General features: G+C 39.2%; 1 protein-coding gene across 3 annotated transcripts in view; it reads left to right on the forward strand.

Annotated features, from left to right (window-relative positions):
* Nucleotides 1-21,630, forward strand: part of LARS2 (leucyl-tRNA synthetase 2, mitochondrial) — a 163,303-nt gene that overhangs the window by 38,967 nt on the left and 102,706 nt on the right. For all 3 annotated transcript variants that reach the window (XM_012470768.2, XM_012470769.2, XM_012470770.3), the window contains one exon: nt 16,899-16,988. In XM_012470768.2, the coding sequence (XP_012326191.2) occupies nt 16,899-16,988 (90 nt within the window). The remainder of the gene's footprint in view (nt 1-16,898; nt 16,989-21,630) is intronic.

Below are 21,630 nucleotides of genomic sequence, written 5' to 3' on the forward strand. Positions count from 1 at the left end.
GTTCTTTCTGACATATGTAGAATATGAAAGAATGATAAAAACAAATTTTGGAAAAACTAGGTAATGTTTTGCAAATACAAGACTTACTTTTAATAACTTCCTTTTACTGTGAAATACTAGACATATATAGATAGACTAGAGCATAAAACATGTATGTATAACTTAATACATTATCATAATGTTTAGCTACTACCTAGATTAAGAAACAAAACATCTCCTGCACCCAGAGGCTCAACATGTGTCCTCCTCCAGTCACAACTCTGTCTCTCCTCTCTATAGGTAACCACGATTCTGATATTTATGATCATTACTGCCTTGTTTTCTTTTCTTTCTTTTTTTTTTTTTTATTTTGAGATGGAGTTTCGCTCTTGTTGCCCAGGCTGGAGTGTAATGGCGCAATCTTGGCTTTCTGCCACTGCTGCCTCCCAGGTTCCGGCGATTCTTCTTCCTCAGCCTCCCAAGTAGCTGGGCAGGTGCATGCAGCCACGCCCAGCTAATTTTGTATTTTTAGTACGGATGGGATTTTACCATGTTGGCCAGGCTGGTCTCGAACTCCTGACCTCAAGTTATCCACCCGCCTCAGCCTCCCAAAGTGCTAGGATTACAGGTGAGCCACTGTGCCCAGCCACTGTCTTGTTTTCAATGTAGTTTTACCACTACATATGTGTTTGGGTTTTTTGGTTCTTTTTCCAGGTGATTTTTAAATTATGGTAATGTTCACATGACATAAAATATACTATCTTAACCATTTTTGAGTATTTAGTTCAATGCTATTAAGTACATTCACATTGTTGTGCAACCGTGACCACTGTTCATCTCCATAACTCCTTACCTACATGTGGTTTTTAAGGTTGTATCAATGGAATAACATAGTATGTGTTCTTTGGTGTCTAGCTTTAACTCAACACTTTTTACCCTCTATTTTTTTATCATAACAATAAAAATTTTCAGACAGAGAGATTGGAAGACTAGTACAATGAACACTCACATACCTTTCATCTAGATTTAATAATTGTTGCCATATTCACTTTATCCCTTTTTATTTATACGTGTGTGTGTGTGTGTGTGTGTGTATTTTCCCCAAATTATTTGAGTGTATCTTGCAGACATCATAGCTCTTTATCCCTAAGTACTTCAGTATTCCTGTTTGAGTAAGTAGGAAGTTTTCTTACACAACCACAATACCATTTTGAAAACTAAGAAAATTAACAGTAATTTTATAACATTATTTATAATCCAGTTTATATGTGGATTTCCCACTTGCCCCAAGAATGTGTTTTATCGTTGTTTTTACTCTAGATAAGTCCCCAGTATTAGTTTTCCGCTGCTGTCGTAACAAATGATCACAAACTTAGCATTTTAAAACAACATCAACATATTATCTGACAGTTTCTGTAGGTCAGAAGTTTGGGTGAGCTTGATAGGGTCTTACCAGGCCAAAGTCAGGGTGTTGGTAGAGCTGTGTTCCTCACTGGATTCTCTGGGGAAAAGTCCACTTCTGAGATCATTTAGGTTGTTGGTTGAGTTCACTTCCTTGGCGATTGTAGGACAGGTTCCTGTTTCCATGCTGGTCGCCAGCCAGGGATTGGTTTTTGCTTCTAGAGGCTGCTTGCATTTCTTCTCAAGCCTTCCACATGGCCCCTTCCAGCAATGCATTCCTTCTCATGCTTCAGATCTCTCTGATTCCAGCCAGAGAAAGATTTCTGCTTTTGCATACCCATGTGATTACATTGAACCACCTGGATAATTTAGGATACTCTTCTTATTTTAATTACATCTGTAAAATTCCTTTTGCCATTTAACTAACATAGTCACATGTTTAAGGGGTTAGGGCATGGACATCTTTGAGGTGGTCTGGTCATTCAGCTTACCACATCCTTCTACAATTTTTTTTTTTTTTTGAGACAGGGTTTTGTTCTGTCGCCCAGGCTGGAGTGCAGTGGCGAGATCTTGGCTCACTACAACTGCTGCTTCCGGGCTCAAGTGATTCTCCCGCTTTAGCCTCCCAAGTAGCTGGGACCGTAGGCACCTGTCACTACACCCAGCCAATTATTGTACTTTTTGTGGAGATGGGGTTTTTCTGTGTTTTCCAGGCTGGTCTTAAACTAGTGAGCTCAAGTGATCCACCTGCCTTGGCCTTTCAAAGTGCTGGGCTTACAGGTGTGAGCCACCGCGCCTGGCCTCAATTTTTGTTTTTTAGTGGTGGTTATAGACTGAATGTATCCCTCTAAAATTTATATGTTGAATCTCTAATTCCCAATGTGGTGATACTAGGAAGTAGAGCCTTTGGGAGATAATTAGGTTTAGATGAGGACATGAGGATGAGATCCTCATGATGAGATTAGTGCCCTTATAAGAAGAGACCAGAAAGCCCTCCCACAAGTCCCCATCCCTCCCCGTTGTGTAAGGACACTGCAATAAGATAGACTTCTGCAAGTCAGGAAGAGGGTCCTCACCAAGAAGGGAATCAGCTAGCCCCTTGGTCTTGCGTTTCCAACCTTCAGAACCATGAAAAATAAATGTTTGTTGTTTAAGCCACCCAGTCTTTACTGTTCTGTTACAGCAACCCAAGCTGACTAAGATAAATGGTTTGTACCTCCACTTTTTGTTTTGTATATAATTTAACAGACAAATACCTTTAAAAAAAATTATTAACCTAAAAGCTATTATTGCAACTTTGGTTGAAACTCCACATTTTGTTTTCTACATAATCTAAGAGAAGAATGCATTATAAAAAAAACAACTGTTACTTTATGTTTCTGGACACAGTGTATAAAGGTGTAATTTTGTGCCGTCAGTAACTGAAAAGGTTAGGGATAGAGCTGTCTAGAGGCAGTTCATGTATGATACTGAAGTTGAGCTGGTATAAAGTCAAATTAGAATGTTATAACTTTTGAGTGTTAAATATAATCCCCATGGTAACCACAAAGAAAATAGTTATAGAATATACGCAGAAGGGAATGAGAAGGGAATTACAATGTTTTACTACCAAAAAATCAGTTAAATACAAAAGACAGTAATGCAGAAAATGAGGAACAAAAATGCTACAAGGCATATGGAAAATAAATAGCAAAGTGACCGAAGTATCTCTCAGTAATTACTTTAAAAATAAATGACTCGAACTCTTCAATCAAAAGACAAATATTGGAAAAATGTATTAGGAAACATAATCCCATCTATATGCTATCTCCAGCAGGCTCATTTTGGATCCAAAGACACAAATAAGTTGAAAGTAAAAGGCTGAAAAAAAGGTATTTTATGCAAATAGTAATCAAAGGAGAACAAGGGTGGCTGTAGTGATCAGACAAAACAGACTTTAAATGAGAAAAGGTTACAAAAGACAGAGCATTATAAATAAAAGGCTCAGTACAATAAGGTATAACTTATAAATGTTTATGTTTAGTTCAAAATAACTAAATCAAAAATGGACAGAATTGAAGGGAGAAATAGACATTTCCACAATAATAGTTGAGACTTCATTACCCCACTCAATCGACAGAACAACCAGACAGAAAATAAGTAAGGAAACGGCACTTGAACAATGCAATAAACAGACTAGGTCTTACGGACATATAGAACATTCTACACAACAATAGAGTACACATTTTTCTCAAATGCACATGGGACATTCTCCAGGATAAACCATATATTAGGCCACAAATTAAGTCTAAATGGATTTTAAAAGCTATATAAACCATCTTCTCAGACCACAGTGGTATGAAGTTAGAAATCGGTAACAGAAGGAAAACTGGAAAATTTGCAGATTTGTGTAATTAAACAGCACACTCTTAAACAACAAATGGATTAAAAAAGAAATCACAGGGAAAATTAGAAAATACTTAGAGATGAATGAAAATGAAAACAACTTACAAAGTTTATGGAATACAGCAAAAAACTGCTAAGCGGGACAAAGATGTCAAATAAACAACTTACCTTTACTATGGAACTACAAAGAGCAGAACAAAGTAAACACAAAGACAGCGGAAGAAGGAAATAAATATTAGAGTAAAGATAAGCAAAATAGACAATAGAGAATAGGGAAAATTAATGAAACCGAAATTGGTTCTTTGAAAAACTCAATAAAATCGAGATTTAGGATTGCTGTGTCTTCTTAGTGATTTACCCTTATATCATTGGATAATGTTTGTTACTAGTAATTTTCTTTGTTCTGAAGTCTATTTTATGATATTTTACTATGAAGTGTATATGAAATGTATTTTACTTTGAAGTGTGCATGAAGTGTACTTTATGATGTGTTTATATAGCCACCCTTCATCTTACATTAATATAGCCACTCTTTTCTTTTTGATTAATTTTTGCATAGTATGTCTTTTTTCATCTTTTTACTTTCAACCGATTTATATCATTGTATTTGAAGAGGGTTTTTTGTAAATGGAAAATAGTTGTGTCATTTTTAAAATACATTCTTCCAGTGTCTTTTAATTGGCATATGTAGACCATTTACATGTGATTACTGATAAAGACTTAAGTCTAGCATTTCTTTGTTTTCTGGTATCTCCTTTTTTGTTTCTCTGTTTTCTTTTTCTGCATTTCTATGAGTAACTTGAACTTTTTCTAGAATTCCATTTTGATTTATCTATAGTGTGTTTTAGTATCTCATTGTGTAGCTTCTTTTGTTAGTTGAGTAGGTGTTCCTTTATAATGTACCACAATCTTCTGGTATGGTCATTTTACCAGTTTAAATAAAATGTAGAAACCTTACTTCCCTTTGCATGCCTTTACTTGCTCTTTCTTATTTGTAACATAATCGTTTTAAATATTTCCTCTATGTACACTGAAAACCACCTTAGACAATGTTACGATTTTTGCTTCAACCATCAAATATAACTCAGAAAACTCAAGAGAAAGAAAATCTGTTGTATTTACCCCTGTTTTTGCTTCTCTCATTGCTCTTTTTTTATTCTTAATGTTCTAAGGTTCCTTCTTTTATTGTTTTTCTTCTCACAGAGAACTTTCTTTAGCCATTCCTTTAGAGCAGACCTGCTTATGACAAAGTCCTTTTTTCTTTATCTTAGAATGCCTAAATTCTCCTTCATTTCTGAAGGGTATTTTCATGGGATATAGAATTTTGGGTTAACAGTTCTTTTCTTTTAGTACTTGAAAAATGTGCCACTTCTTTCTGGCCTCTGTGGTATCTAATAAATCTGCTGGTTTTGAATTTTCTTCCTGTAAGTAATGCATTATTTCTCTCTGGCTGCTTTCAAGATTTTTTTTTCCTTGTCTTTAATTTTCAGAAGTTTGATTATGATATGTTTCGGAGTAGATTTTCTTGGGTTTATCTTGTTTGGTGTTCACTCAGCTTCTTGCATCTGTAGGTTTATGTTGTCAAATTTGAGAGAATTTCAGCAATTATTTTTTCGAACAGTTTTTCAGCTCTACTTTTTATCCTTGCCTTAGGAGACTCTGATGACAGGCATGTCAGATCTTTTGTTATAATTCCACATGTCCCTAAGATTCTGTTCATCTTTTCCCAGTCTGCTTTCTCTCTGTTGTTCATTCAGATTGGGTATGTTCAGTTGTTTGGTCTTCAAGTTCACTGATTCCTCTCTTCCCACTATTCTGCTGATGAGCCCATCTACTGAGCTTTTATTTGTGTTACTTTATTTATTAGTTCTGAAATGTTCATTTGTTGTTTTTTTATAACTTTCTTTGCTGGGATTTTCTATTTTCTCATTTGATTCAAGTGTGTTCATAATTGCTTATTGAAGCATTTTTATGCTGTCTGCTTTAAAATCCTTGTCAGATAGCTTTTTTGTTTGTTTTGTCTTGTTTTGAGAAAAAGTCTTGCTCTGTCGCCCAGGCTGGAGTGCAGTACCATGATCTCAGTTCACTGCAACTTCCACCTCCCAGGTGCAAGCTATTCTTGTGCCTCTCAGCCTCCCGAGTAGCTGTGATTACAGGTGTGTGCTACCACGCCCAGCTAACTTTTGTATTTTTACTAGAGATGGGGTTTCATCATGTTGGCCAGGCTGGGCTTGAACTTCTGACCTCAAGTAATCCACCTGCCTTGGCCTCCCAAAGTGCTGGGATTACAGGAGTGAGCCACCGCACCCGGCCTGTCAAATAGTTTTGACATTTGGGTCATCATGGTGTTGGTGTATGTCAATAATCTCTTCTCATTCAGTTTGAGATCTTCCTGGTTTTAGGTATGGCTAATGATTTTCTATTAAAACCAAAATATTTGGGGATTCTTTTAAAACTGAATTTTATTTAAACCTTATATTTTAACAGGCTTCCTCTGGTATTGCTATGGCAGGTGAAAGGGGCCACCATCTCTTTACTTCCAGGAGGACAGGAAAGTCCAGGATCTTCACATGTTCATCATTTATACCTGGTGGGGGAAGCATCTCCTTGTTACCACTGCTGGGCAAGGATAGAAGTACAAGCTTCCCACTAGCCTACCATCAATATCACCCTGACTGAGAGTGGAAAAACCACCTTGTTAGTGTTTCCATGGGTACAGCTTCCCTCCGTCCCTCCCTTCCTTCCTTCTTTCCTTTCCTCTGTTTTCTTTCCTTTCTCTTTCCTCTCTCTTCTTCCTTTTCTTTCCTCTGCACTCATTGGCATTTCTGGGTTACTGGCTTTGTTTGCTCCAAATCTGGGGCTTATGGGGCATTTAGAAAGTCAACAGGACTTACCATTGTGTCATTCCTTAGGTACTGATGTCCCTAATCTGCCTCCTCTTCTCCATTGTTTAGTCTTATGTTTCATTCATATATATATTCCAGAGATTTTAGTTGTACTTAGAAAGAATCAGGAAAAGTATATTTACTCCATCTTCCCAGAAGCAGAAGATCAGCATGTGTAGTTTTAAAAAATCCCTCATCTCTGGTGAGATTCTGATCTGTGCTTCCTCAACCCCAACTCTTCTCTTAAACATCACTGGACTATCAAAATGATTTCCTATGATTTTTCTAAGTTTAGAGTTTCATTTCTTGTCTGCGTCACATAGGAAATACTTCAAGTCATGGCATGTTTCTACTACTCATTGTTTATGGAATCTGCAGGCAGCAAAACGGCTCATTTTGGGAACTGTCACTGTTTGCATCTGTGGAATTGATGATTAATATTTCCTCTTCCTCTGGTTCCATGCCTACGTCTAACAAATAGCCCTTGTTATTCAGGAAACCTAGAGAACTGGCATCACAAAAACATCTTCCAGATGATTCTGTCCTGTTGATCCTGAAATTTTCAAGGATATTATAGATAAAATTAATGTTCTTTCTTTCCAAAAAAAAAAAAAGCATTTGTAGCTTCAGCAGCTGAAATACTGACATCTGCCCAACTGCCCAACTAGACTAATAACAAATTGCAACTCAAATCAATTAATCTCATCTGTTGTTTAATGGAGGGTTTTCTCTTCCCAACTGTCTAGTTAGAAAAGCTGTTTGTATTGTTAGAATGCCTTAATGAGATTCTTGTAAGCTGGCAAAGAGCAATTACCAAGAAATTAAGCAAATTGTTGCTTCTTGTCTGATTATGGATTATTTATAGACTCTTGTGTAGTTTGTAACAGGGGACAGCGTTCAGGTTACCATGAAAATGATAGTGCTCAAAAAATATTGATCAAGAAAATAGAAAAAAAGGGGAGCTTACTGATCAAGCTGTTTTTGGTAAAGAAAGACAGTGTGAGATGTCTTTAAAACTGCAAAGGCCATGATTTCCTTGCCATCAGTACTCATTCTCTAAGTTGGCTTCAAGAGCACTTAATTAGAACATGAACATGAACCTGTCAAATTACTTAAGAATTTAGCTTTTAGCCCTAGATTTGAAAAACAAGACCTTTAAGAATAAAATGCATGCTCTGTAAAAAATGCCTAGCATTTGTCATTTGCAGTTTTCATTAAATGCTTGTTTTCAGTCTAAAGTTAGTGCTAAGATAAAGGAACATAATTGCATAAAAATGAGTTCTTAGATAAATGTTAGGCTCAAGATTAATTAATTACCCTGATATTAACACCTGTTTCCTCAATTCTGCAAAAAGGAGAACAGGAAAGGTAAAAGAGATCAGCAACAGAAACTTGGCAAAGATGGAATTTGACAGATGGTTGAAGGAAAAGGAATTAGGAGAAGAAAGAGGCTGAGAGGAAGCAGTCAGTGAGGCTGAGGACCCTGGGCAGTGGGAGTCATGAGGAATAACATTCCAGGATGGAGGAAGACATGGCTATGTGGTCTAGGAGAGAGCCTCTGGCTGGGCCTGTAGATGACAAGAAATCATTTGCAGTGGTGCAAATACTGGGTCACTTATGCTTGGACTCCAATTTTGCCTCCTAGTGGCTACGTGACCTTAACAAATTACGTTGCATCTCAATCCTCTGATCAGTAAAATGGTGACTTATTCATTCATCTATTCAACTTAACATTTATTAAGCATACTTTATACCAAGCACTGTCCTAAGTAGTTGGAATACATCAGTGGGGAGAAAAAGACAAAATCCTTTCTTTCGTAGGGAGAACTTACCATTTACAGTTTCAGGAAGGGATGAAGACAGACAATAAACATAATAAATAAAAAATATATAGTGTATTAGGAGGCCGTAAGTCGTATGGAAAGAAAAATAGGTAGAGCAGACTAAGGGGAGAGCAGGAGGGCTGGGGTAAGTTGCGATTTAAAATTGAGAGGTCAAGCCCACATTTGGTAATCACTACCTCCTGGGACTATAGTGAGAAGGAAATGAGAGGCCCCCAAACTGCCGCCACTGGACCAAGTACTTTGTCAACCTCTGGTAAGTGTAAGCTGTTACTGTTATTATTACTGTTGTCATTCCTTAAAGAATATTCACTGTGCAGTTCCTTTATCGAGGAGTACTCCAGGCCGTCAAGTTGCTTGATTACCGGCACCTCCTTGGAGCATGAGTGTTTAAGTGAGTCCAGTCAGAGCTGGGGTGCACTTCCCATAGTGCCATGTCACTGGTTGATGCCCCTCCAGAGACCTGGATATATTTTTCCTTCTGCCACCCAGGAGCTGGGCAGCTTTGGATGAGGTGCAGTTTCCTTGCTTTATAGCAGTGCTCACCATGCCTGACTCTCAGACCACTGTGGGAATGGTCTGACAGGCAGGCATGATGAGCACTACTTTATGCATGAGGATGTATAAAGAATGAGAGGATGGGCCAGATGCAGTGGCTCACACCTGTAATCCCATCACTTTGGGAGGCCGAGGCAGGCGGATCACCTTAGGACAGGAGTTCGAGACCAGCCTGGCCAACGTGGAGAAACCCCATCTCTACTAAAAGTATGAAAAAAAACCCAAAACCCAAAATTGTCTGGACGTGGTGGTGGGCTCCTGTAATCCCAGTTACTCAGGAGGTTCAGGCAGGAGAATTGCTTGAACCCAGGAGGTGGAGGTTGCGGTGAGCTGAGATTGTGCCACTGCACTCCAATGTGGGTAACAGAGCGAGATGCCATCCCCCCCACCAAAAAAAAAAAAAAAAAAAGCCAAAAGATGAGAGGATGGAGGATGGAGGAAAGAGCAATTTGCTTGGGAAGCCTAGAGCTGGATCCCAGCATATCCTGTCATTTGTAAATTGCTGGGGGATTTGTTAGATACAGGAAGGGCTAATTCAGACTCAAAGCCAGGGCTGTACTGAGTGTCAGACCTTCGCTCTCTGTCCCTCTCCTGCATGAGGACCATTTAGGAGCATCTAAGTGAGGAAATAGCCCTGTTCCCCACTTCCTCCTCCCTTGAAGCCCTGTTAGGAGTGGGGGTGGGGAAGGCCACTCTCATTAGGTTTTCTCCAGCTTCCTCTTCAAAAATCATTTCTCTTCCAGCAGGAAAAAGGAGCCGTCAGAAAGTCTGGCATTTTTGAACAGCTAGTCTTTGAGCACATTAGGTAGCTGCCTAATGAAGTTTATATATCTATTGCCATGAAGGTGGGTTTAAAGTTTTTCTGTTTTTTTTTTTATTATGTTTGTTTTGTGAAAACAAAGGATTGAATGTAAGGACTAAAGAGAATCTGTGTTGGGGTGGGGCTAAGGCATGCAGGGAGGATTTGAATCAAGAGCAGGCTCATCAGAGATCCCCCTTGGCACCGTGGTTGGTCGGGGTACCCTGATAGAAATTTCATATGAACCAAACCATGCTCTTAGCTCCTATTGAAGTCTGTTTCATTAAGTTCTGTGAAGACATAAAGGCAGGACAGGACCCTGTCTTTCACATAGTATTTGGGAGAGAGATGTATTTGGGAGGAACTGCTTTGCAGTGGTTCTCAACACTGGCCCCATGTTAAATTTCTAGAGGTGGTACCTAGGCATTAGTAACTTTTAAAGTTCAATTCTAAGGTGTAACCAAGTTTGAGAACCAGTGCTTGGTGTAGAGGACTTACCGGAGAGTGGCTGTCAGTGTCCTGATTCTGGCAGATCTTCTCTTGAGCCTCTCTCTTCGCTCTTCCAACACAGCAGGTACGCAGAGCTGTGGACTGGAACCTTGCATCATCATCAGTGAGAATCATCTGATGTAGCCTGGGTTGTTATTTTCTTTTTTAAGCTGCACAATAGGAATGCCAAGGCTAGTTTCTCGGCCTTTGAGCTGTATGATGCTTTCAGAACCTCTCCCTTTAGAATTAAAGGACCTGGGAAGGCATAAAAGACAAAGACATCATTACACATATGTTTCCTTTTGATCTGTTGCAAATAACAAAAATGCACATCACAAAAGATTGTTTTTTAAAAAAGCATGTGAACACCTCTCCTCTGTTTCCAAGACTCACTGTTTTGAAGGCGGGAGGCTCACAGTGAGACTCGGGAGAGGCGAAGTCACGCCTTGTTGCTAGAAACTGTGAAGCCAGTGGCCGCGCACCTTTCTGATGTGCTTACAGGGCCACTGCATGACTGACTTGATAAACATTGTGCCTTGGGTTTTTGTTTTGTTTTGTTAAATTCCTGGTAGCTAACCTAAATATCATGAGGTTGTGATGACAACGAAATACATTAGGGCTTTGATGACTTTAGCTGTTCTGAAATCTAGGGGCCAATCACTGTCAAAGATGCCAGTGGACCGAGAAACTAAGACTAGATCCTGCCCAAGCAGCAGTGTGGGGGTGGAGGTAACCTAGCAGGCCCCCCCCGCCCCCCCCGGCCAGAGCTGACTGGGAGCAGCCTTGTGTGGATTTCTCCATCTGGTCATGTCTTTTTCCCTCATAAACACCATCTCTTTTTAGTCAAAACGCTAAAAACCTGATACTTGTTAAGGAATAGAACACTGTTTTTTACCCCAGTTCTTTCTTCTCCCTTGTGCCTTGCCCCAGTAGATGGACAGATACATCACCCACCTCTGAGTGGTATGGTAATGAAGCCAGCCTCACTCACCTCTGCCATCACACACTCTTTTTGTTTTTTTTAGATGGAGTCTTGCTGTGTTGCCCAGGCTGGAATGCAGTGGCACAATCTTGGCTCACTGCAATCACCACCTCCCAGTTAAGCAGTTCTCCTGCCTCAGCCGTCCGAGTAGCTGGGATTATAGGCATGTGCCACCACGCCTGGCTACTTTTTGTATTTTTAGTAGAGACAGGGTTTCGCCATGTTGGCCAGGCTGGTCTCGAACTCCTGACCTCAGGTGATCCACCTGCCTCAGCCTCCCAAAGTGCTGGGATTACAGGCGTGAGCCACCACGCCCAGCCCATCACACACTCTGAGTGAAGCCAAGGGAAGTGGTACTTGTTGATTTTTCCTGCAAGTCCAGCCTTACGCTTTGCACACACGATTGCCTTTTAACCTCACAGCACCACCATCTAAGATGTGTTTCATTGCTTCTGTTTTCTAATAGGGAAATGTGGCAGGGCCACTAGCTAGTGATGATGCAAGGACTTGAACCCAAGTCACATGGCTCCAGGGTCTTTTCTGAGGTTACACTCTCCCAGGCTCTTTTCCTAGAGCAAGGAGTGTGAGCCTGAGGAGACTTCAGTGAGGTACATGGCTGAGTGCTGTGATTCTTCCTTCACAGACCAAGTGTTATTTTATATCAGGAACAGTAAGTTAGGCCTCCATGGCTCAGCCTTCTTGGACTTTATCATTGATGGATCACTATGTGCCATGAGCTGCTGGCCAGACTGGCTTAGTTGTTGATTTGTGCGGAGTCATTGAGGTATGGGTGGCAGGTCTCAAAATATGATGTTTTGAGCCTCACTTGTGTTCTGAGAGAGCTCAGGTTGTGTGTTGGGCTCTGTGGTTGCTTGTGAATGTGCAGAATATTTTTAATGTCCAAAATCAGGTACTATAGAATGTAAAAATACAGCTTGGAGGAACAATTCTAATTGGGATCCCAGATTCATAAATTTGGTCTCTTGGTAGCTAGATTGCACTTTCTAGAGCTCAGGAAGATATAAAAGTTGACACTTTTATGTAGCTCTATGTGGAGTGTGGCTAAATTGCCAATGCTTTTGTAGCTATAACTTTGAATTGCCTGACTTTGTATTAAAAACAATGGTGCATTAACGTAGGTGTTGGCTTCTTTGAAAAGCAGACCAAAGGAAAAGCAGCCCTTACTTGACTTCTGTGGTGGTGGTCTCCCTAAGAAATCTTACCAGTTGGTGCTATCCCACAGCTTGTGGGCAGATGTGAGCAACAGGAAGCCCCACCCCGCAGACACAGGGTTCCCCCTTAGAGTTGCAGGCAGAGTTCTGTCTGGAATTTGGGTACTGTGGGGCAGATTCTCATGGATGATCTTTAAACATTTATTTGTTAAACAACTATTTCATGGGAAGGGACAAACTCGTGTTGTATTGAGAAAAACTGTATGCATCTCTAACTTCAAAATAGGAAATTTATTATATGCATTTATTACATACAGTTTCCAAGTCCGACAACTACTTGGAGGCATATTAAATGATCTAAAATTTAGATAATGAAATGAATCACTTATTACCTGTGAATAGCATTATGCACACATAATAGAGTTTCAGAATTTTCTCTGCCTGCAACCCCTGACTTGACATGTCTCTCCTCTGGTTGGTCTCCGAGTTAGTGGTCGCATCATGCAGCATTCCTGTGTGCATTGCGAGTCATGTTCAACAGAGGTGGGGCTACCCCCGATGCAGGAGGGAAACCTACTTCACCGCCTCCGTGTTTCCACTTTTGCTCATTGATGTTTAACATGTTATCAATATGCATAGAATGAAAACCAGAATTGTTTGATTGATTCTTCTTTAATCAGCCTGTGATTATAGACTCAAACTGAAGAAATCTGAACTCATAGATCGGGGTTTCTCCACCTTGGTGCTATTGATTGACATTTGGGACTGGGTGATTTTTTGTTGTTGTTGTTCTGGGAACTGTCTTCTTCATTGTAGGATTTTTAAGCAGCATCCCTGGCCTCTATCCACTAGACTCACAACAAGTCACACACCCAGCTGTGACAAACAAAAATGTCTGTAGTCATTGCAGACGGTCTCTGGGGAATGAATTTTCCCGGTTGAGCACTCTTGCTTTAGAGAGGGGAAGAAAGGACTATTACCATCACGTCTGTGGATACTGAAACCCCTAGAAGACCCTACAGAATTGGGTTTTGAATAGGCACTTCCCAGGGAAAATATGAAAATAGACTCTTGATTTCTAGCCAGTTGACTAAAATAAAAGCTTTACAACAGTTTAATTTCAGAATGATGGTTTGGGTGATTTTGATTGAGATAAAGCATTAGAAGACTCAAAATAGCTGTTTTTGTTTTGCTTTGTTTTAATAAACAGATCTGGGAAGGTTCCAGAGGGCCTGTCACTTTCAGGAGTTGCATTTCTGAGTGGTGTTGCAACCGGGTTTGTTTTTTGGATGCTGGTCATTATTGTGGGTTTTTGGCTTTTAACTTTTTAAGGAATAAGCTGTGGGGCCACTGCAGGTGGACCGTATGCTTGAAAAGCGAGTATTGGACTTAAAAAGTGTTGCAGAAAGGTGATTTTATTTGGGTAGAGAAAAGAAAAGGAAAGGAGAAGAGAAAAGGCCTTTACGAAGAATGTGGAAGGGGATTTTAGAGGGAAAGTCCCGGAGAGAGCTCCCACATTGTGGGAGGGGATTTTAGAGGCTGGTAATTTGGCACAGGTGAGGGAGCACTGACTTTTATTTTGGGAGAAGCCCCTACTTTCTTTAAGACTGTGGGCTAATGAAAGGAGTTTTTTAGAACTTCCGCTGGAGTGACCCAACCATGTTTATGATCCTTGTGAGACTGAACTCCTGGTGAGCCTTGTGAGTGTCTGTTCTGGCATTTCTTCATGGAGTGGACATTGCTGAGGGTCAGTCAGTGCCTGGGCCCTATGTGCAGCAGATGTGAATAAAGGGACAGGAGCACAGTGTCTTCCTCAGGGCACTCCCAGCCTCCTGTGGGCAGGTGAGTCTCATGCTTCAGTATGATGGAACTTGTGAGTGCTGTAAATATGCCTGGAAGTAGAACCGCCAGTGACTGGAATAACGGTCCTGGGGCAGTGGTTTTCAAGCTGTACTCTTTTAGCAGTCGAGGAGGTTGCTTTTTCTTCAAATGACGTGTGCAGAAATGTAATATAAATAAAATAGGTCAGACCCAAATTTGAAGCCGAAAGCAGGGGCCTGTAATTCCCCACCCCTCCCTTTACCTCGGAGCTGACACTTCCAAAGAGAATGCCCTTTCATTACAGGTTTGACTGAAAGTAGGCTAACGCTTGGTTAGATGAAGATCATTGCTTTTCCTGACTAGACCTAGCCTCTTTTTTCTACTTTTGGTAAAAGTGATTTTCAAAGCCATAAACCTAGATGACGATAGCAATGCTATTTCATTGCTGTGTCATTTTTACTCTCATTCTGTGGAAGCAGATTCATGGGCTTAGGGAAAAAAACACATACTTATATATTTTATATATGTGTGTATATGTAAAATATGTTGTATATATGTTACATATACAATATATTATGTGTTACATATTTACTAAAAGTATTTTGATATTTTATTATGAACAACTCAAATAATAGAAAAATAGAGAAAAGAAGATATTGAGCCTCTATTCCTTAGATTTAACAATTGTCATTATTTTCTCAAAAGTTTCACATACTTTTTTAAAGCTGCTAGTGGGTAAAGGTTTTTTAAAAATAAAAAGATAAAAGATAACCCAGTCTGAGCATACTTTTACCATACTACCTCCACCCCTCACCCATACCTCCTACCCCAGTTCATCTTGTGGACCACAGTGTAATAATTTGAATTTTATTGTGAAACCTACATGAAGGAATCAAATTTGATTCAACATGCAGTAGTTCATGTGTATATCTAGTTTATTCTTCCTTCAACAGCAATTTTGGGTGACTTGTGCCAGGACCTGAGCATACAACAATGAGCAAAATGAAACAGACCAAACATAGCTTCCCGCCCTGCGTTTTGTTAACAATGGAAGTTTTTAAGTTGTTTGTCTGAAAAACTGAGAACAAGTTCTGTGCCATGCTAGCTGGAGGGGTAGATGGGGAGGAAAAGATGATGGATGAGGATGAATTTGGAGGTTTGGGGGAACAAGCCCATTGGCAGAGTGCTGATTAGGTTCTGGAGTTGGTGAAGATCTTTGTGCACGACGCCCCTGTAGACATCTGTGAAGTTGCTGGAAGCCAGAGCAGGCTGCGTCATATGCGTGGCTCAGAAATTATGACTCTGGTGTTGTGGAGGCTGGTCTAGGTGGACAGCTACAATGTGGGCAAAGCCCTTTGACTGGCTGGTGGTTTACTAATTGCCTCAAAGTGGGAAGGTAGAGCCAATAGTCAGAGTTGAGTTATTTTCCCTTTAAAAGAATTATTTTCTAATAGTTACTACTGTGCTATTTTTATAAAACAGCAGGCAAAAGGACTCAGGCATCTTATGTAACAAAAACAGCCTACTGGGGACACAGATGTTTACCTGATACCTTGCTTAGTTCCTACCACATGCCCCCCGCCCGGGTTTGAAGCTGTCTCATTTATTCATCTTAAGGAAGATTTGTTTGCACTTTTGGTAAAAGTATGCATTCTATCAAAAGTTTATTACCAGATGTGGTGGCACATACCTGTAGTCCCAGCTACGGGGGAGGCTGGGGAGGGAGGATCACTTGAGCCCAGGAGTTTGAGACTACAATGAGGCATGATCACACTGCTGCACTTCAGCCTTGGTGACAGAGCAAGACTCCTGTCTCTTAAAAATAAAAAATAAAAAAAGTCTGTTACAAATGGGATCATTTGAAACATCCGCTGCCATCATTCATTTCTGCATTAGCCACTTTTTGAAGTTAAAGAGCACTAGAAAAGAAACGTGTGATAGTATAGAGGTTTTATGCTTATTTGACTTCACAACCGTAAATTCTGTTTAGATTTAGGCTTGGAAATATAAACCAAGTGGTTTCTTACTAAGTTTAATGTTTTTAATTGTTCTTCCTACGTAGACAACAGCCTGATTCACATAATGGAAAAAATGGAATATATGGAGTCTAAAGGAGCCACCAGGCCCCAGTTATATGTGGAAACACAAGATTTATTTTCAAATGAGGATCATACTGAGGCAGGCAAATATTCCTCTTGAATTTTGTGATTGCCTTCAAAATGAGCTACATTTGTGAATAAGCATCAGGCCCCCAATGTATGTTTGTGCTGACAAAAAGTGTTAATACCCAATTTTGGACCATGTAATTCACTTGTTAGTGCCATGGATGAGTGGGCAGAAGGTGTGCATAAGACTTGAAGCTGAGTTTCTGAGCATGCCCTCAGATAGGTGTAGGCGGCATTTCAATAAGATCTCTTTCTAGAATACATTGCAGCTCCCCTTACTTTACAAATTGGTGAAAATATTTTGAGCTGGTAAATATTTTTGTGATTTCATTCCTTTTGAAATTCAGTTGCAAGGCTGATGCATGCATGGCAGGGGGATGTGTATAATGGTCTATACATGATTTTTTTTCTTTGTTGGCAGGAAATAACTACGTGTTTGCCAGATTACTACAAGTGGACTCAGTATCTCTTTATTAAACTGTATGAGGCTGGACTGGCCTATCAGGAGGAGGTAAGTTAAAATTAGCTGCACTTTTAAAACATAGTGAATCTCGTTAGGAGACATCATTGTTAAATAAGAACCCCATCTCTACTACAAATAGAAAAATTAGCCAGGCGTGGTGGCATGTGCCTGTAATCCCAGCTACTCAGGAGGGTGAGGCAAGAGAATCACTTGAACCCAAGAGGTGGAGGTTGCAGTGAGCCGAGACCATGCCACTGCACTCCAGTTGGGCAAGAAGAGTGAGACTCCATCTCAAAAAAAATAAAAAGAAATAAAGGTTCAGTTTGATTATATGGCATTTAATATGACTGACTCCATTTTGTTGTGGCCTAGTGGAGGAGTTTGGTTCAAAACAGTGGTCTCCTGTAAGTTTTGTTTAACAATACTTAAGTTGAATTTTGACTATATTGCATATTTGTGGTTATATTTCTTCAGAGGACACTTGTTTGTCTCTGCACTCAGAATTTGTTCATGTTCCCTCGGTTCTATAGCACATTAGACCCAAATAGGAAACCTAACCTCATCGCTGTTGGATTGGATCCAAAGCCAGTCGCACACAGCATCTTAGGAGTTGAATAACTTTTCTGAAGATGTAGGGGCTTCCAGGGAAGATCACATTGCACATGCACAGCCACCTCGCTAGCTCCAGATTATCTTCCCTCTTCTCAGTTGTTTTCCAAATCAGTGTGACACTCCTCCCTCCACTGGGGAATAGAGTGATTACATCGGTCTGACCTGGGTAATCCAGGATAGTAGACTCTCTTGCCATGTAGAAATAGGGCATCTTTATGGGGCCCTTATTCTGCCTACCACAAACCCCTTCTCCCTATTTCCTATAGTTATAGACCTATGAGGACTAAACAAGTGAATGTTTGTGAAGAGGCTGGAATGGTGCCTGGCCCAGAGTAGGTGCTCAGTAAATTCCCACCTGAGCATACCTGCAGTTACCTGAAGACATTTTGTTATTTAAAATGGAAAAGCAGAAAGTTAGAAAAAAATTACCAAGGTTTCCTGGCTAATTCTTAGATAGCGTGTACATGGACAGATATTAGGGAAAAATAATTTAGATTATTTTGTGGATTTTTATTCTTATTCATTGCTAGCTATTGATTTAAATGTTTTTGGTGTATTAAAGTCACCATTGAAATGTCATGATCTTAAGAAGAAATTATAAATAAAATTCAAAAGATGCATTTGGTACCTTGTTTGAAAATCAAAGTTAGCCCTAATCCAAGGTATTTTTTTGCAGGTAGATCTCTGTCTTAGTTGGTTTATACTGCTACAGTAGAATACCTGAGACTGGGTAATTTATAAAGAATAGGAATGTATTTCCTTGTAGCTCTGGAGGCTGAAAAGTCTAGTATCAAGGTATCAGCCCCTGGCAAGGGCCTTTTTGCGTCATCATCCTACATTGTAGGGTGAGAGGGAGAGAGCAAGGGGGACTGAACTCACTTTCCTTTTTTTTTTTTTTGAGACGGAGTTTTGCTCTTGTTGCCTAGGCTAGAGTGCAGTGTCTCGATCTTGGCTCACCGCAACTTCCACCTCCCAGATTCAAGTGATTGTCCTGCCTCAGCCTCTTGAGTAGCTGGGATTATAGGCATGCACCACCACGCCCGGTTGATTTTTGTATTTTTATATTTTTAGTACAGACGGGGTTTGTCCATGTTGGTCAGGCTGGTCTCGAACTCCCAACCTCAGGTGATCTGCCCACCTTGGCCTCCCAAAGTGCTGGGATTACAGGCATGAGCCACCGGGCCTGGCTGAACTCACTTTTATAACAAGCCCACTCTCGATAACTAACCCATCCGGTGATAATGACATCAACTTATTTATGAGAGCAGAGCCCTCATAACTTAATCACCTCTGAAATGTCCCACCTTTTAACACTGTTGCATTAGGGATTAAGTTTCCAACACGTGAATTTGGGGTGACACATTCAGACCTTAGCAATCTTCTTTTATTGGATAGCTATTTTCATAATTGCCTTAAAATAGAAAACATTGCTATTAGTTAGCATTCTGTTTCTGTGGTTTATTTCAAAATACAAATTTTTGGAATTAACTTTATAAAGTTAACTGACTTTAGAAATATACTTTGTAAAGCATATTTAACCAAAAATAACTCAGGTAAATGAACATTTAGGAATAGTATTTGAGCAGAGCATTACTAAACATAGCTAGAGTGTTTAAGTCTTTTGTTCTTAACAAGCACTGTCCACCAAATGTTCAGATCTGTTGCAAAAGGAATCTGCTGTTGCTTTCACAAAAGTATTTTCAGCTGCAATTATGAACATAAAGACCTCTACTTGGCAGAACATTAATTTCACCTTTTGAAAAACATTTTCTTAAAACTCTTTCAGAAAGTTTTATTCCGTGGATGTAGTTTTAGAGGGTTTTGTTGTTGTGGGGGTTTTTTAATTAATATATCCTGGTTGTACATATTTTACATGTGATATTTGATACAGGTATACAGTGTGTCATGATCAAATCAGAGTCGATTGGGTTCTCCGTCACGTCAAACATTTATCTTTTCTTTGTGTTGGAAATATTAGATCTCTTCTAGTTATTTTGAAACATACAATAAACTACTGTTAACTATAATTTTCCTACTATGTTATCAAATGCTACAACTTATTCCTTTTATCTAACTGTATTTTTATACCCATTAACCAATGTCTTTTTATCCCTTCCTCTCTCCCTTTTCCCAGCCTCTGGTAACCACCATTCTACACTCTACCTCCATGAGATCAGCTTTTTTAAGCTCTCACATATGAGTGAGAACATTTGATACTTGTCTTTGTAGGTCTGGCTTTTGTCACATAGTAACCTCCAGTTCTATCCATGTTACTGTAAATGAGAGAATTTCATTCTATTTTTTGGCTGAATGATACTCTGTAGTGTATATACACCACATTTTTTAAATCCACTGATGGTCACTTGGGTTGATTCCATATCTTGGCTATTGTGAATAGTACCACAGTAAGCATAGGAGTGCAGATATCTCTTTGATAATACTGATTTCAGTTCCTTTGGATATATACCCAGCAGTGGGATTGCTGAATCATGTGGTAGTTTTATTTTTAATTTTATGAGGAACCTCCTTACTGTTTTTCATACAGTGTATAAAGGTTCCCCTTTCTCCATATTCTCACCAGCATCTGTTACTCCCTGTCTTTTGATAGAAGCCATTTTAACTGAGTGAAATTATGTTCCATTGTGATTTTGATTTGCATTTCCCTGATGATTAATGAAGTAACCATTTTTTCTTTCATATATTTTTTAGCCATTTGTATGTCTTCTTTTGAGAAATGTCTATACAAGTCTTTTGCCCATTTTCTAATTGGATTATTTGGATTTTTGTTTGTCTGGTTTTTGCTATTGAGTTGTTTGAATTCCTTATATATTCTGGTTTTTAATCTCCTGTCAGAATAATTTGCAAATGTTTTTTCCCATTCTGTAGGCTATCTCTTCACTTTGTTAAGTATTTCCTTTTTTGTGCAGAAGCTTTTCTGCTTGATGTAATCCCATTTGTCTATTTTTGCTTTTATTTTATTGCTTGTGCTTTTGTGGTCTGACCCAAACAAAAAATTTGCCCACACCAATGTCCTGTAGCATTTCCCCATTGTTTTATTCTAGTAGTTTTATAGTTTTTGGTCTTAATTTAAATCTTTAATCTATTTTGAGTCAATTTTTTTTATGTGGTAGAAAATGGGGATTTAGTTTCATTCTTCTGCATATGGATATCTAGTTTTTCCAGCAACATTTATTAAACAGACTATCTTTTCCCCAGTGTATGTTCTTAGAACCTTTGTCAAAAATGAGGTGACTATAAGTGCATGGATTTATATTTGGGTTCTCTGTTTTGTTTCACTGGTCTTTGTGTCTCCTTTTATGCCAGTACCATGCTGTTTGGGTTACTATAGCTTTTTAGTATACTTTGAAATCAGGTAGTGTGATGCTTTCAGCTTTGTTCTATTTTTGCTCAGGATTGCTTTGGCTATTCAGGGTCTTTGGTGGTTCCATACAGATTTTTTTTTTTTTTTTCTGTTTCTGTAAAGAATGTCATTGATATTTTGATGGGATTGCAATGAATCTGTAAAACACTTTGTGTAGTATGGGCATTTTAACAATATTAATTCTTTCAATCCATGAACATGGTATATTTTTCCATTTTTTGTGTGTCCTTTTCAATTTCTTTCATCAATGTTTTATCATTTTTCTTAGAGATCTTTCACCTTGCTTAAATTTATTCCTAGGCATTTTATTTGTAACCCTTATAAATGGGATTACTTTCTTGATTTCTTTTTCAGATTGGTCGTTGTTAACATGTAGAAATGCTGCTGATTTCCCTGTGTTGGTTTTGTATCCTGCAACTTTATTAAATTCATTTATCAGGTCTAAGAGTTTTTTGGTTGGAGTCTTTAGGTTTTCCCAAATATAAAATCATGTTGTCTGCAAACAAGGATAATCTGACTTCTTCTTTTCCAGTTTAGTTGCCCTTTATTTCTTTCTCTTGCCTAATTGCCTTGGGTAGGACTTCCAGTACTATGTTGAATAAAAGTGGTGAAAGTGGTCAACCTTGTCTTGTTCCAGATCTTAGTGGAAAGGCTTTCAATTTATTCCCATTCAGTGTGATGTTAGCCATAGGTTTA

This window comes from Aotus nancymaae, unplaced genomic scaffold (assembly GCF_030222135.1).
Source record: "Aotus nancymaae isolate 86718 unplaced genomic scaffold, 86718_ANA_hifiasm-v0.15.2.pri h1tg000067l, whole genome shotgun sequence".
Classification (NCBI taxonomy): Eukaryota; Metazoa; Chordata; class Mammalia; order Primates; family Aotidae; genus Aotus; species Aotus nancymaae.